Source organism: Acartia tonsa, chromosome 10 (assembly GCF_053477335.1).
Source record: "Acartia tonsa isolate MP-2025a chromosome 10, ASM5347733v1, whole genome shotgun sequence".
Lineage (NCBI taxonomy): Eukaryota > Metazoa > Arthropoda > Copepoda > Calanoida > Acartiidae > Acartia > Acartia tonsa.
The window spans coordinates 37988470-38003348 of NC_137269.1; the positions used below are offsets into that span (position 1 = coordinate 37988470).

The 14879-nt window shown below is 32.9% G+C and overlaps 1 protein-coding gene across 1 annotated transcript in view; it reads left to right on the forward strand.

Moving 5' to 3' along the window:
* The window catches only part of LOC145330590 (sucrase-isomaltase, intestinal-like), a 29969-nt gene that overhangs the window by 12932 nt on the left and 2158 nt on the right, over positions 1-14879 (forward strand). The window contains exons 13-28 of the mRNA XM_080175224.1: positions 1550-1654; positions 2566-2663; positions 2959-3043; positions 3621-3699; positions 4057-4170; positions 5810-5888; positions 6524-6599; positions 7173-7237; positions 7953-8084; positions 8751-8814; positions 8920-8997; positions 9975-10044; positions 10847-10904; positions 11410-11486; positions 12891-12984; positions 14649-14781. Of these exons, the coding sequence (XP_080031350.1) occupies positions 1550-1654; positions 2566-2663; positions 2959-3043; positions 3621-3699; positions 4057-4170; positions 5810-5888; positions 6524-6599; positions 7173-7237; positions 7953-8084; positions 8751-8814; positions 8920-8997; positions 9975-10044; positions 10847-10904; positions 11410-11486; positions 12891-12984; positions 14649-14781 (1407 nt within the window). The remainder of the gene's footprint in view (positions 1-1549; positions 1655-2565; positions 2664-2958; positions 3044-3620; positions 3700-4056; positions 4171-5809; positions 5889-6523; positions 6600-7172; positions 7238-7952; positions 8085-8750; positions 8815-8919; positions 8998-9974; positions 10045-10846; positions 10905-11409; positions 11487-12890; positions 12985-14648; positions 14782-14879) is intronic.

A 14879-nucleotide genomic window follows, 5' to 3' on the forward strand; every position in this document is an offset into this window, starting at 1 on the left:
TATATGTTCTGGGATGGTTTTAGTTTATTTTTTTTTTAAATAGGTCTTGGTATGGTTTAATTAGGCTATTTTTCTGCCCTTTTATATCCCTTCAAATAAAAGTCCCCTTGATGCTAGGGGCTTAGTCGCTTGTTGTTTAATATAGAGATTACTTAATCCTTTTTTAATCCATTTTTTTAATAAAAACTATGAATTCTGAAAATATTTTTTTTTATTTAATTCCCTGCCTACTAAACAAAGCAAAAAATCACATAAATATTGAAATGTTTAGATGTTAAGACTATTAAAAAAATGAACCAAACAGGCGATTCTAAATATAACTCCTATAGCTTCACCTATAAATACTGAAAATAAATAACCAAAAAGTATACAATCTAAATGAATTTGTAGTGCCTGAATAAAATATGTAGATATTTTGTTTGTGAGCTAACCTTTGAAAATTTAAATTTGTGTATTGACAAATAAGTAAGGAGAGAAATATCTGAGCACTCTCTTTCACAATAGGAATACAAAATTATCCATCACCAAACCAATCTCATTGATTAATAGATTTTATAGTTTTTTTTCTTCAACAAAGGAAAATATAACCCACACTGCCATAGTTTTCCATTCATCATTTGAATTAATTATATTTTTGTAATCCTCGGTTTTACAATAGAGATAATCTAGATATACATATATTGTCTAAATTGGTCAATAGGAGAAAAGTAACGGTACATTCCAGACCTGTCATTGGTTGAAACGTAAGGCATAAGTGTATCATTTCGTATGCATTATGAGTCAGCTATAATTTTCTTAGGATAAAGCTTTTCTTGGGTAAATTAAATCGTGTAAAATTTCTTCACTCCTGTAATGGGAAGCACATCATAAACATCATAATAAGTTAGTTATGAAAGTTAAATTGGATCTACTGCAGTTCATGGTAAAATATTGCTGGTAACGCAATTTTCCAAAAATCTATTAATTTTAAAGGCTGCTAGCTGTCAAACGGTTGAACGTACAGATCATACCCGCACACCATTTTAATCGGCATAAGAAGGCCTTCAAATAATCTGGAATAGCCAAGATCCAATGATTCACAGGGAAAGCTTCACTGAAGAAAAAACGCATAAAATAGGTCTTTTTCGCGCATTTCTCTGCACTGCGAGATAATTATGCACTATTGATTTATGGCTATTCCAGATTATTTGTAGGCCTTCTTATGCCGCTTAAAACAGTGTGCGGGCATGATCTTTACATTCAGTCGTTTGGCAGCTAGTAGCCTTTAAAATTCATAGATTTTTGGAAAATTGCGTTACCAGCAATATTTTACCGTGAACTGCAGTAGATCCGTTAAATTTCTTAGAATAAACTTATCTTTCTTAAAATTATACCTATTGTCAAAAAAAAATTCATAGCGCTCCTCTTGAATAAATCTTTGTATACAACAAAAAATAAACAATGGTTTATGTCTGCAAAATATACCTTTTAATAATGAGGAAAAAATGGCGTCAGATGGCTTTTCTAGATATACTATACATATAATGTTGTATCTATTGGTTTTACATAGATGGGGGTACAACAGTGTTGCCAATATGAAAGCTGCCTGGCAACGAACTTTGGACTCAGGCATTCCTTTTGATGTCCAGTGGGGTGATATTGATTACATGGACAGGTATAGAATTTTTTTTACCTTTTTAGAAACAGCGTAAAAAGCCTCCAAAAAAATGACTTCATACAATACAAAGTACCAATGATACCAATTATAAATTGTAATTGACCAATTGTAAAATTTATACTGACCTCTCATTTGTCACTTGTATTGTATATCGTCATTTTTTTGTGGCACTTTATGCTGTTGGTGGCCCTTTTTGCATGAGTTTTTTGTCATAGAGGTTTAAAGTCTATAACAGACTTTGTCATAAACGCTATAATCAGGTCAAGTGTATTTCTTAGAAATTTTCCCAATTTATAATTTTATGTGGGTTGTTAAATGATATCATATAAGAGAATTTCTGCAAGCAAATAATGTAGGAAGAAAGTATTTCAATGAAGAGTAAAAAAGCTATTCTCAACATATATAGGATTGATATATGGATTGGAAATTGACAACAATCCTTTTTTTAGAGATAGGAGGTTAAATCACACAGATCCAAATTTACATTGGGATGGGGTAATTAGCCCCCATAAATATTTTTGTGGCGTAAAACCCTACATCAGGGCGTGATGAAATGATAAAAATTTTCCTAATTTGTAAAAAGTAAAAATAAATAAGCAGAACATTTTTCCTACATTCTCTTTTTCTTCAGCAATCATACATATTGTTTCTGTGATTTTTAATTTTCCAATAACTTAATATGTTCATAATAGACCAGCTAACTTTCCAAAAAGTTCTGTGTTACTGTTAAGTCAAATGCACTTATTAAGTCAAACTGTTCTTAATTTTGATCAAATGTATGTATATAAAATGGCCATAATTAAGAACAGTTTGACATAATATGCGCATTTGACTATACTCTAACCCACAACTTAACAGAAAATCCGCGGAAGAAATGACTTTCTTTGTTAAATTAAATAATTATTAAGAGCTCTGGATTTCACCTACAACCCAACTGATTTCCAGGAACTTCCTGCATTTGTGGATGAACTTCACGAGAAGGGGATGAAGTTTGTCCCAATTTTAGGTAATATTTGTAATTGCTCTTTTACTACATTGTGCTTATCAATAGCTTGACAACAATAGTCGATGGATCATGGAAAGAAAATGAAGTAGTGGGTTTAGTCATATTTTCACAGTAACTTTTCTTGTGGGAGGCTGTAACCCTACGGAACCAATTTCTTAACCCTGCAGGGCAATCATTGACATTTACCTAAACTAACTTAACCTAAAATAACCTATCAAAAGCTACTTGGAAAATTGATAAACCCGCTACTTCAATTTCTTTCCATGATCCCAATAGCCTGTAATGTAATTCTTAGATCCTTGTATCAGTACTGGAGAGCCCGCAGGGTCCTATCCACCATTTGACGAGGGAAACACCCAGGATATCTGGGTTAAAGACGCCAGGAAAAATTCTTTGTAATAAATTATAGTGTCTTTATACCACACTCCATGGCCATTTTTAAGAGATAAGTAATTGAAGGATCATTTGACCAATTTTAACATTATTTTGGAGGATTTATCTATCTTTCAATGTCCATTCCATAGTTACTAAAAATAAATCCTTATACTAAAGTAACAGGATGTTTGTGTGTCTGTGTGTTTGTACCGAAGGATCTTGCTACCCGCTGAACCGATCGGGTTCTCCTTAACAGGGTGTTTCTCATAGGTCCCGGGAAGGTTTGGGGGAGGGTACCACCACCCTCCCAATAAATCGAAATTTTTTTTCTCGAATAGAGACTCCTACGTAACATTGTCAAGTATCGTAGCAATTTAATAGAGACTCTATCGCATCATTGCAAGGTATCTTATTATTTTTTTTAAAACACCAAACATTTAAAGTGCCACTAGAGGCCTCTAGGGGCGTAGCCGCTAGTAATGTAATAAAGTAATTAAAACTTGTTTAAAAATTTAAAATATGATATAATTTGGCCCAATCTTACTATAATATTTTATTATGATCATAAGAATTTAAAAATTGCAGTGGAAATCCATTGATGGCAAAAGTCTGGCCAGCTGATTATTGTCATTTCCCCGATTTCTTCACTTCCAAAACAGAGGTAAAAGGTTTCAGCTTTTAAAGAAATTTTATTCCAGTATGGTTTCAAAACAGATTGATATTCGCTTGATTAGAACCTGTTCTCAGCCAAACCGAAAAATAGCATCATATTTCAGACAATTTTCTACGAATATTAAAATAAAAGTCATGAAATTAAAACCAGTTTTGTTAACTCAGCTCTAAATTAATTACCAACCCAACCTCATCATTTTCAACTTTTTGTAATGTGTAAAATTATAACCATAACAAAAAATTATAAGTATGTTTGTTTGAATTTAAGAATATTGAAATATCTTGCAATATATTGAGGTATAGACAGTTACCTGATTTATGTAATGGCTTAGATTTAATTCTTTAGGATTGGTGGTTGAACCAGCTGGCCAATTTTTACAGCACAATTAAATATGATGGAATCTGGATAGATATGAACGAACCTGCCAATTTTGTAACTGGAAGTGTGGATGGTTGTCAGGTATGATGATGCGTCCCCTAGGGTGCTTGTTGTCACTTTAGATTTAAGACCTAACAAAGCACCTTGAAACATACTACGCGTCTTATGATTGTGGTGAGTTAAGCATCCATTTGCCAATATACAACCAACCCTTTGATTGCACAACCTTTTTCTGGTCCTAACTGTGCATGGTAGGAGTTGCGCCTGTTTATAGGCCAAGGCATTTCCCCTACACTTACTATTGATGTTACATGCCTGACATAGCAGCAGTAAGGACAATCTCAAACAACATTTCGAGTATATGTTTTAGGCATTTCTCGATACGTCTTGATGTACGTCAGTTTATAGGTCAGATAGAAGCAAACTTACTAGATTTTCATTTGTGGTATAAGTAGCTTTCTGATAACTTTTAGCATTATGCTCTACAAGACTTATTAAACTTTGTACTTAAGATTTTGAACCAGAAAAATTCTTATTCAATTTTGCATAGGCTTTTCAGTTGTATTCCAGGTCTAGCTTAGATTGTGATTCTACATACTAGTATATATACTTCCATACACACAGACAGACAAAAATACTGTATATATGATCAATATACACAATATAAACATGAATATTCAATTCAAATTTTCAAAGAAGTTGTATCAACTTTTTTTTTTATAGCTAGCCGGTTCTTTTAGTAAGTAGTGGATGTAAAATTTTTCATAGAATTCAAATATGCAATCGGTTTTTTTGTAGACCTCTTATTTTTTAAGTAATTTAAGTTTTTAAAAAAAAATAATTAAGTCGGTTTTAAGGTACTAAAACGCAACAAAATAAAAGAAGAAAATGGTCAGTAAGAACAAAAATAGTAAGATCTTTAATTTGACACCTTACTTTTAAAATTCTGTTGAGTAATTATTGAAAAAATCTATTTTTTTAACCTCGGTATAATAAAAACTTTAGACCTAAATATTTTCTCAAACAGACATAAAAAACATGGGTTCATATATACCATTAGAATCAGAAAAATATTACGAATCCATTGTAAGCAAAATTGAAAAAAATTAAAAAATTAAAAAATTACAGAAATGGCCAATTATTTTTTTTGTTCAGACAACACTATTGTCTTTCCTTTTTTACCCCCTCTTTACCCCCTTCCCATTTTTATACTCAATTGAAGAATTAAGACGTTGCCTGTACAACATAATATGATATTTTCATATAATTCCTTTTATTGTAGTTTATATACTATATTGTAAACTTTTTTTTTCAATTTTGCTTACAATGGATTCGTAATATTTTTCTGATTCTAATGGTATATATGAACCCATATTTTTTTATTTGTGAAATAATAAAATTAAGTTCAAAGTTTTTATTCTCGTGGGTTTAAAAAAATCGATTTTTTCAATAATTACCTGACAGAATTGAAAAAGTAAGGTGTCAAATTAAAGATCTTACTATTTTTGTTCATAATGACCATTTTCTTTCTTTTTTTTGTTGCATTTTAGTACCTTAAAATCGACTTAATTTTTTTTTTTTTAAACTTAAATTACTTAAAAAATAAGAGGTCTACAAAAAAACCGATTGCATATCTGAATTCTATGAAAAATTTTACATCTACTACTTACTAAAAGAACCGGCTAGCTATAAAAAAAATAGTTGATACACCTTCTTTAAGGAAAATAAATGGAACAACCCTCCCTACAAGCCAAAGACTGATGGAGGCGATAGTTTATTGGACAAAACTATTTGTATGGGTAAGAATTAAATTCTTGACATGGAATGACATGTAACATAACAGACACTCACTTCTTTAAAATGTAATTTTAGATGAAATAACAGTTACATGACTTATTCAGGGATCAAGCGGATAAGACAATAGCTGATAAATGATATAAAAACTCAATGATGATACACAACATTACCCCTTTTGTAGATTATGTTTAATGGTTAAAACGTTTGAACACTCATTTAAATGAACGAATAAATTAAAACTCCCTAAAGTCCCTAAAGTTTTTAAAACAACGTATAAGAAAACATTTTAATAAGGCTTTGGGGACTAGTGTAATAAACAGCCCAATGTCCTCTCTCTCCCTGTGACTTATTACACACACAAATAATGTCCTTTGCCAGAGGTGGATTCTTAAAAAAAAGTTTGCCCCACTAATCGCTTAGTGGGGCAAAATTATTTTCGTGATAAAACCACCAAAATCACATTAAAAATCTACAAAAAATAAACAAAACCAAAGAAGGGTTATGAAAATAAGATTTATTTAATTTTTGTAGATTTTTTATGTGATTTTGGAGGATTTTTCACGAAAACAATTTTGAGGGCAAATTTTTTTTTTAAGAATCCACCTCTGGTAATTTTCTCACCAATTCTTTATCATAGATGCTACACAGTCTGAAGGAATTCATTATGATGTCCACTCCATGTTTGGTTGGTCTGAGGCTAGAGCTACAAACAGGTAAAAGACCCGCGATCATGGATCTACAAGTTGCGCTTCTGCTTGTCGCCGCATCATAACTAAAGACGTTAAAATGGTTCCTACTGCTGCTATGTCAGGTGCGTGACATGAATAGTAGGGGGAATGCTTTGGCCCATTAACAGGCGTAACTCACTACCATGCTCAGTTAGGACTTATCAGACAAAGGTTGTGCAAAGGGTTTGTTGTCTGATGGATGTTACTTAACCTAATATCCTTGGGTGTTAGAGTATTGCATCCCATTACACATTACATGCTCTAGATTCTCTAGATGATCACTTAAATCGAAGGAGAATCCCGCCCTTACGAGGTAATCGTAACATGTAAAAGAAATACATTATGTTTTCTTGCTTTTGCTATCTAAATTGATGACAGATCATTGTTGAATGAAATCCATGAGTTGAAGTGTACCTAATTCACATTTTTTACCTTTACTCAGTAGGATTTTCATACTGGCACAATGATGAAATTATACAATAATGATAACTCCCATAATGTTATTCCTAACATCTTTAACAAAACCAAAATTGAACTAACAAAAAACTAATAATTTAGGGCCCTTAGAGAAATAACTGGAAAGAGGCCTTTTATTATCAGTAGATCAACATTTGTTGGTTCAGGTAGTTTTATCCTTTTTAACTTATCTCATATTTTTAATTATCTGTCTACGGAACACAAAATAACATTCCTTCGTCTGAATTATTGGCAATATTTGTCTAACATAACAAGGATGACAAAATCCATAAAAGCGAAGCTCTAAAACGGTAGGACAGACGAGCATTAACTCTTGTAAAGTGTCAGAACTAAATATGCAAAATATAAATATATAAAAAATTGACAAATTATACATAAATCAGACCAATTGGATTATTATATCACATAAAAATTTGTTCTTAATTAGTTAAAAATCAACATGTTAAAAATGGACGTACGGACATTCTATTAATGATTATAGAGTTGCTATCCTTTCTAAATTGTAATTCTGACTATTACAGAAATCACTATGCAAAGTTTTGAAATTCTAACATGCATAAATTAACGAAAAGAGCTAACCGTTACGAACGTACGGACATTAATTAAAGAAAAGCCTCGCTTTTTAAAACTATTGAAATGTAATCAAGATTGAATGTGATTGGAAGTTTATTAATTTTTAAATAAATGGATATATTAATACTTGGATTTTACGCCAGATTTTTATGTTCTCTGATAAAGTGAAACACGTAGCTGGCTAAAATGATAATTCTACCCTTCCACTCTCTTTACCCCATCCCAACCTACTGGATGAACAAACTGACCAATAAATGAATTCCAAAATTGATATTTGTAATTGTGAAGGCAAATACACTGGTCACTGGTTGGGAGACAACTGGTCTGAGTGGGACAACATGCACTTCTCCATCATTGGAATGCTGCAGTTCAACCATTTTGGAATGCCTCTAGTGGGTGCTGACATCTGTGGATTCATTGGTAAACTATTTTGTTTCTGAACGTGGAATAACAATAATGATTAACTCTAACACACTGGTGTGCAAAGTGATTCATTGGGGGAGGGGGGGGGGGATGAAGAAATGGGTAGACGGTCCTTTAAAATTTAAGCTTTTAGGGGGGTGATGCCACCACCCTAACATTAGTATAAAATGTCCAAGAATGGTTAACAGTTTGGATTAGCAACAGAATAATGCAAATGCTATTAAAAATGTTGACAGTAATATTTTGAATATAAACAAAATCCTATTATATAAAGTTGTAAGCTTTTTTTGTCTGTAGCAAAGGATCTCGCTAACCACTGAACCGAAATGGGTCTCCTTTACAGTGTAGCTTCTTATAGGTCCAGGGAAGGTTTGTAACTATTTTGGGGAAGGGTTATTTATTTTCCACTTTACTAAGAGAGATGCCCCATCCTAAAAGTTCTTTAAAAAAACAAATATTAAAATGGGGAGGGGGGTAGCGACCACCCCCCCCCCCAAGTTTTTTTTTAACTTTAAATAAAATAAAAATAAAAATTGGGTTTACGAATTTAACTCCCCCTCCTTAAGTGCACCTAAAGGCCTCTAGGGGAGTAGCCATTAGTATATAATATAGTACTAAAAAATCAGGGTTTTTTTCTAACTTTACAGGAGACGCCATTTTCAGGTAATACAACCGAGGAGCTGTGTGCTAGATGGCATCAACTTGGAGCCTTCTACCCGTTCTCCAGGTAGGCAATAAAATATTTATAAGTTGATCTTTAAAAAATAAATTAATGATTTTAAAACAACAGAAATAATAGTAACAGAGTGGCTTTTTAATAATTGTTTTTTAGAAATCACAATTTGTTGGAGTCAATTGATCAAGATCCTGGAGTTTGGGGTTTGGACAGCATTGTTGCCAGGGCGGCCAGGTATAAATGGTTGAAACGTTTGGACACTCAACTTAATAACCCAAACCAATCAAAATATAATAAAAGTCCCCAAAATTGTTTAATCAACGAATAAGAAAACGTTATTTTAAATAATCAAATAAAGATAAAGTGCTTTTATTGTTATCTCTATAGAATTACATTAATTATTTATTTAATTATTTATATCAGTAAACTTTATATCTTCAAACTAATAATTGATTTGTTTCTAAGCGAATATAGTTAATCATCGCATCGTAATATAAACAGCTTTTCGCGGATATAAAAATGTACAATTATAAGGTTTAAACCATTTTTTCTCAGGGACTCGGAGCATCTCGGGGCTAAAAAACGGGTTTTAATGATTTGATTGTACTTTTTTATATTCCTTGAAAAATGGATATAATACAATGCTCTACATAATTTTGCAGTATTGCTGGGAACCGGTTCTAATCCACCGGATATTAATCGGTTTCAAAGCAATACTGGAATAGTTATTTCTCTCATCGTATTATTAACGGCTTTCCGCGGATATAGAATGTACAATCATATAATTAAAACCAGTTTTTTTAGCCCCAAGGTGCCGAAGGCTCTGGCTAAAAAACTGGTTTTAATCTTTTGATTGTACATTTTTATATTCCTAGAAAAATGGATATAATACGATGTTATAATTTATTGCTGAGAACCGGTTTTAATCCACCGGATATTAATCGGTTTCAAAGCGATACTGGAATAGTTATTTCTCGCATCGTATTATAAACGGCTTTCCGCGGATATAGAATGTACAACTAGTTTTTTTAGCCCCGAGGTGCCGAAGGCTCTGGCTAAAAAAACTGGTTTTAATCTTATGATTGTACATTTTTATATTCGTAGAAAGCTGGATATAATACGATATTAAACATAGATTTTTTGTATGGATAAGAACCGGTTCCTATCCACCGGATCCGAATGTATACGATATATTATTTTCTGTTTGTTAGAAATGCACTGAAAACCAAGTATGCCCTGCTGCCTTATTTGTACTCCTTGTTCTATAAATCCTACAATGAGGTAACTATCAGGGATCTAAAGGGATAAGACAATGGCCGATAAATTGATGTACATCCACAATGATAACACACAAATTTTCCTTAAGTATTGAACTAAGTGGTTGAAACGCTTGAACACTCAACTTGATGATTCAAGTAATCAAAAGTCATTAAAGTCCTCAAACTTGTTAGGCCAAGGAATAAGAACTCCTTATTATAAAACTTTAGGGACTAGTGAAATAAACAACCTATTGTCGACCCTTCTCTCTTGGGTCTTTTTCTATTTCTTTTATTTCTCTCAACCCCACACCCCACAACTTTTTTCTTACTGCTTTGTCTTTTAACTAGCATTTACGCCCTTAGCATCTAGGGACTCTGCCTTATAGTGCATAATAAAAAAGTGACGTCATTTTATACAAATGAACAATGATAGGCCAGTATTTGTATTGTATGACATCATTTTTTATAGGCACTATAAGCTGCTTCAATATATGACAAATTCTATTTTCGGACAATCTTTTACAGGGATCTAAAGGGATAAGACAATGGCCGATATATTGATTTACATACCCAATGATAATACACAAAATTACCCCTTCTGTAAATCGCATTTTGTGGTTAAAACGTTCGGACACTCAACTTAATGAACCAACCAATCAATATTCACTAAAAGTCCCCAAAGTTGTTAAGCTATCCAATAAGAACCGTTATTTTAAAACTTTGGGACTAGTGAATGAAACAGAACATTGTCTCCTCCCTTCTTTAAATTAGGGAAATTATCTTCTATAGATCTGTAACCTTGATCAATTAAATATGCTTTTTAGGGAGGTACTGTTGCTAGACCACTTTGGCATGAGTTTGTTACTGATCAGGAGGCATTAGGTATACTTATTTCCAGTATTACTTCGATTATTATCCGTTGGATTAGAACCGGTTCTCAGTCATTCTGAAAATTATGGTTTATGCTTTCTACAAATAAAAATTTTAGATGTTTTATCAATTTTATAGAATTATTGACATTGAAAAAAGTAATTAAAACTATAAGTCTAGCGATTTCTGAGATATTAATGGACAGAAATATTACATATTTATATTTACAGGGAAACATTTAATTGGTGTCTGACCATAGCAAAAAAATCATTTTGCCAATTCTCATTTGTAATAAAAGTTTTCGGATCATGGAAAGAATAGAGGGTCTCATCGTAATTTTATAGTAGCTTTTCTCCTATTTCTAGCCCCTTGCTGTAACCCTGTGGGGCAATTATCAACATTTACCTAACCTAACAAAATATAAAATAACCAATCAAAAGCTACTGTGAAAGAACGAAGAAACCCGCTATTTCGTTTTCTTTCCATGATCCAATTTTTCATATTGACATTTTTACAGGTATTGACACACAATTCCTGCTTGGTCCTGCTGTTATGGTTTCTCCTATTCTTGATCAAGGAAAGACCAAAAGAAATGTAAGCATAGCAATGCAAAGTTACTCTTTGTGTTTCAGGGATCTTAGGTGATAAGACAATGGATGATAAATGAACATTTCAAGTGATGAGAAACAAAATTACCCCTTCTGTAGCTTAGAACTAACCAATCACAATTCAATAACAGTACCCAAAGTTTTTAAGCCAACGAACTAAAAACTACTAAAATATCCTCAAGTAGTACATCCTCATATGAAATACAGGTGTTCAAGTCAATTTCAGGTTCCAGTATGACCCTGCAGGTCATGATCCTCCAGGTCTCCAGAAATCTTTAAAAGGCTCCTGTGGCTTAGAGACTTAGAGACGTCAAATTTTAAATTTCATAAAGATCCGCTGCCGTTTTCCCGCCGACCGCCGACTGCGGTGGCTGGCAGCTGCTAAGTACAGCTGCGGCCGCTGAAATTTTTATTTTGATATTTCTAATATAAAATTTAAATGAAGATAAACATTTTCTGGAAAACAAATCCAGCTTCAAAAAAAGAAAATTACAGCCGTTTTTAAGTAAAATAGGACCTAAAACAAAGGTTGTTAAATAAAAGGGTGAAGGAAGCGAAAATTGACTTTGACTTATAAAAGGTCAGAAATTCATTATCAAACAGGGGACTTGTACAAAAAAAATAGCCTTCTAGCTCTAAAAGGAACTGAGATAATATGGGAGGGGGGGCTTTGAACGCCCCCCCCCCCCACCTGACCGATAAAGGTGAGGCAAGGGGCCCGACTGTTAAAGGTTAAAGTAAACTGTAATTATTCATCCAACAATTTGATTGTAAGATCGTTCACTTAATCGTAAGTATACAAGCTAAGGCATTCTTTTTAAAAGCGAAGCTTTTCTATAATTAGGGTCGGTCCGTCCGTCACGGATAGCTTTTTTTCGCTAATTTAGGCATGTTAGAATTGTCCTATCGATTTCAAACTTTGCATGGTGATTCCTGTAGTAGCAACTCTATAATCATTACCAGAATGTCCGTACGTCCATTTTAAACATGTTGATTTTTTTACTTTTTTAACAACAAATTTTTATGTGATCTAATAATCCGATTGATCTGATTTTTGGTATACTGATTCCTGGGATAACAAAGTACAATATTATAAGCAAAGCAACTCTATAATCAAGTCCTAAAAATGTAAGTATGTCCATAAACATTATTTTGTATCAAGCAATTTTTCAACAATTTTACTTACAATTTTGTTTCGACATTTATACATTTATATTCTGATTATTCAGTTCTGACCCTATACAAGTGTTAGTGTCCGTTTGTCCTACCGTTTCAGTGCTTCGCTTTTATGGATGTTGTCATCCTTGTTTTTTTTTATAGCCGCAGCAGATTTCTTACAATTATAAATTTTAAAGTAATACAACTTAAAGTTTTATTAACTTTTTTATAGGTCTATCTTCCTGGCGGAGAAAACACAGTTTGGTATGATGCCTATACATTTGAAAGATTTTCTGCAGCTATGAAAATTCTGGAAGTTACTTCAGGTTAAAAATAATAATTGTCATCTATAATACAAAGTAGAACGATGTCTGTCTGTCCGTCTGTCCGTCTGACAGTCTGTCCGTCTGTCTGTCCGTCCGTCCCTTAAGATCTTGGTAACCACTGAACCGATCGGATTCTACTCTTCAGGGTATCTACCTATTGGTCCTGTGGTGGTTTTAAGCTATTTTCTTGGAGGTGGGACACCCCCAACCCCCCAAAAAACAAAAAAAATCCCTCCTATTTTTTTTTTTTTTTGATGATATACAGTTTGAAGAAGATGAGGATCCAAATTTTTTTTTTATGTATGTATAATTGATATACAGTTTGAAGAAGATGAGGATCCAAATTTTTTTTTTTTGATGTATAATTATAATAGATGAAGATCCACCACATGTACTACCTTATTTTTTTAATTACCTCTTGGGGCAAAGCCCCTAGAGGCTAGGGGCGAAGCCGCTAGTAATTATATAAAGCATCAATAATAGCCTTACACAGGGATAAGACAATTGCCGATAAATTGATGTATATCCCCAAAGATAATACACAAAATTTGTTGCTAGAGGAAGGATCTAAAGCAAACATATACGGTGAAAAAATGAATGTATAACTTGTTCATAATCCCTTAAATCTATCTGTCTTTACAATTCTTACGGACGCAGGACGCCAGCAAGCCTTTTAAGCAAATCCATGTAAAGAGCAAAAATATTTTGTGGTTCAAATCAGCTTCTTGGTAGCTTTTGAAAAGGCGTTGCTACAAAAGACCAACTCTACAAAAGACCAACACCTACATAAGGTTTTATCATTCATCAATGGCTTTATTATTACACTAGCGGCTGCGCCCCTAGCATCTAGAGGCTCTATATTCGAAGGGCAGAAAAATAGCCTAAAACCAAACTAAGACTTATTTTGAAAAAAATAAATAGCCTAAAACCATCTCAGAGCCTATAAGAGCCTGCACTGTAAAGAAGAACCATATCGGTTCAGCAGTTAGCGAGATCCTTCGCTACAAACAAAAAGCTTATTACTTTATATTATAGGATGGATCTTACCTTTACCCCGTATCCTACTGATTGAACAAACTATATTCAAAAATGACGACAGTTTTTCCCCTGTCATAATATCCATGTATATTCTACAGTGTGTTTTTTTATGAGATCTTTTTTGGAAAGCAATTTTACCCCACTTTTAGTTATCAGAATTTAATGATTAATGGCTTATTTTCTTCGTTTTTTAATGCAATTAATAGAACAACAAAAAGATATTTCAGTTTTTATTTAAAAAGTACAGTAAAATCTAAAATTCAAAACTTAGGTGTCAACATCTAAAAATGGTTTTGCCCAAATATTCAACCTTTTGCAAGAATGGCTGCTAAACAATTCAAAGTTGAGATTTAGAGCTAAAAATATATACAGATACTATTAGGGACATGTACTAGAACATATCAAAGTTTGAAGGTCATATCTCAACCAGGGAGGGAGTACTGGCCCCCCAAGTTCGACTACAGAAAATCCAATTTTTTTCTTGCAAAGGGTAGAAGATTTAGGCATAAGAAAAATGCGCTAAAACCATTTTATATAAGTGTGGTAAAATTGCTTTCAAAAAATTTCTCATAAAAAAACACACTGTATATCCATTCCTGTCTGTAATCATCCATGTATTTATTCAGACTTAAACAATCCGGAAGATTCAACACCACTGCATATTCGTGGAGGCTACATCCTGCCAGTGCAGGACCCTGCTGGCAATACAGCCCAGCAAAGAGAGACTAGAACACTCAACCTATTCGGATATTTGGACAGGTAAAGCCATAAAGAGGAAAGTGGGTTAACCATTAATTTGATTGCACCTAGCTCTGATATGCTCCATGGAAAGGTTATTTTGAATAAACAATATTAAA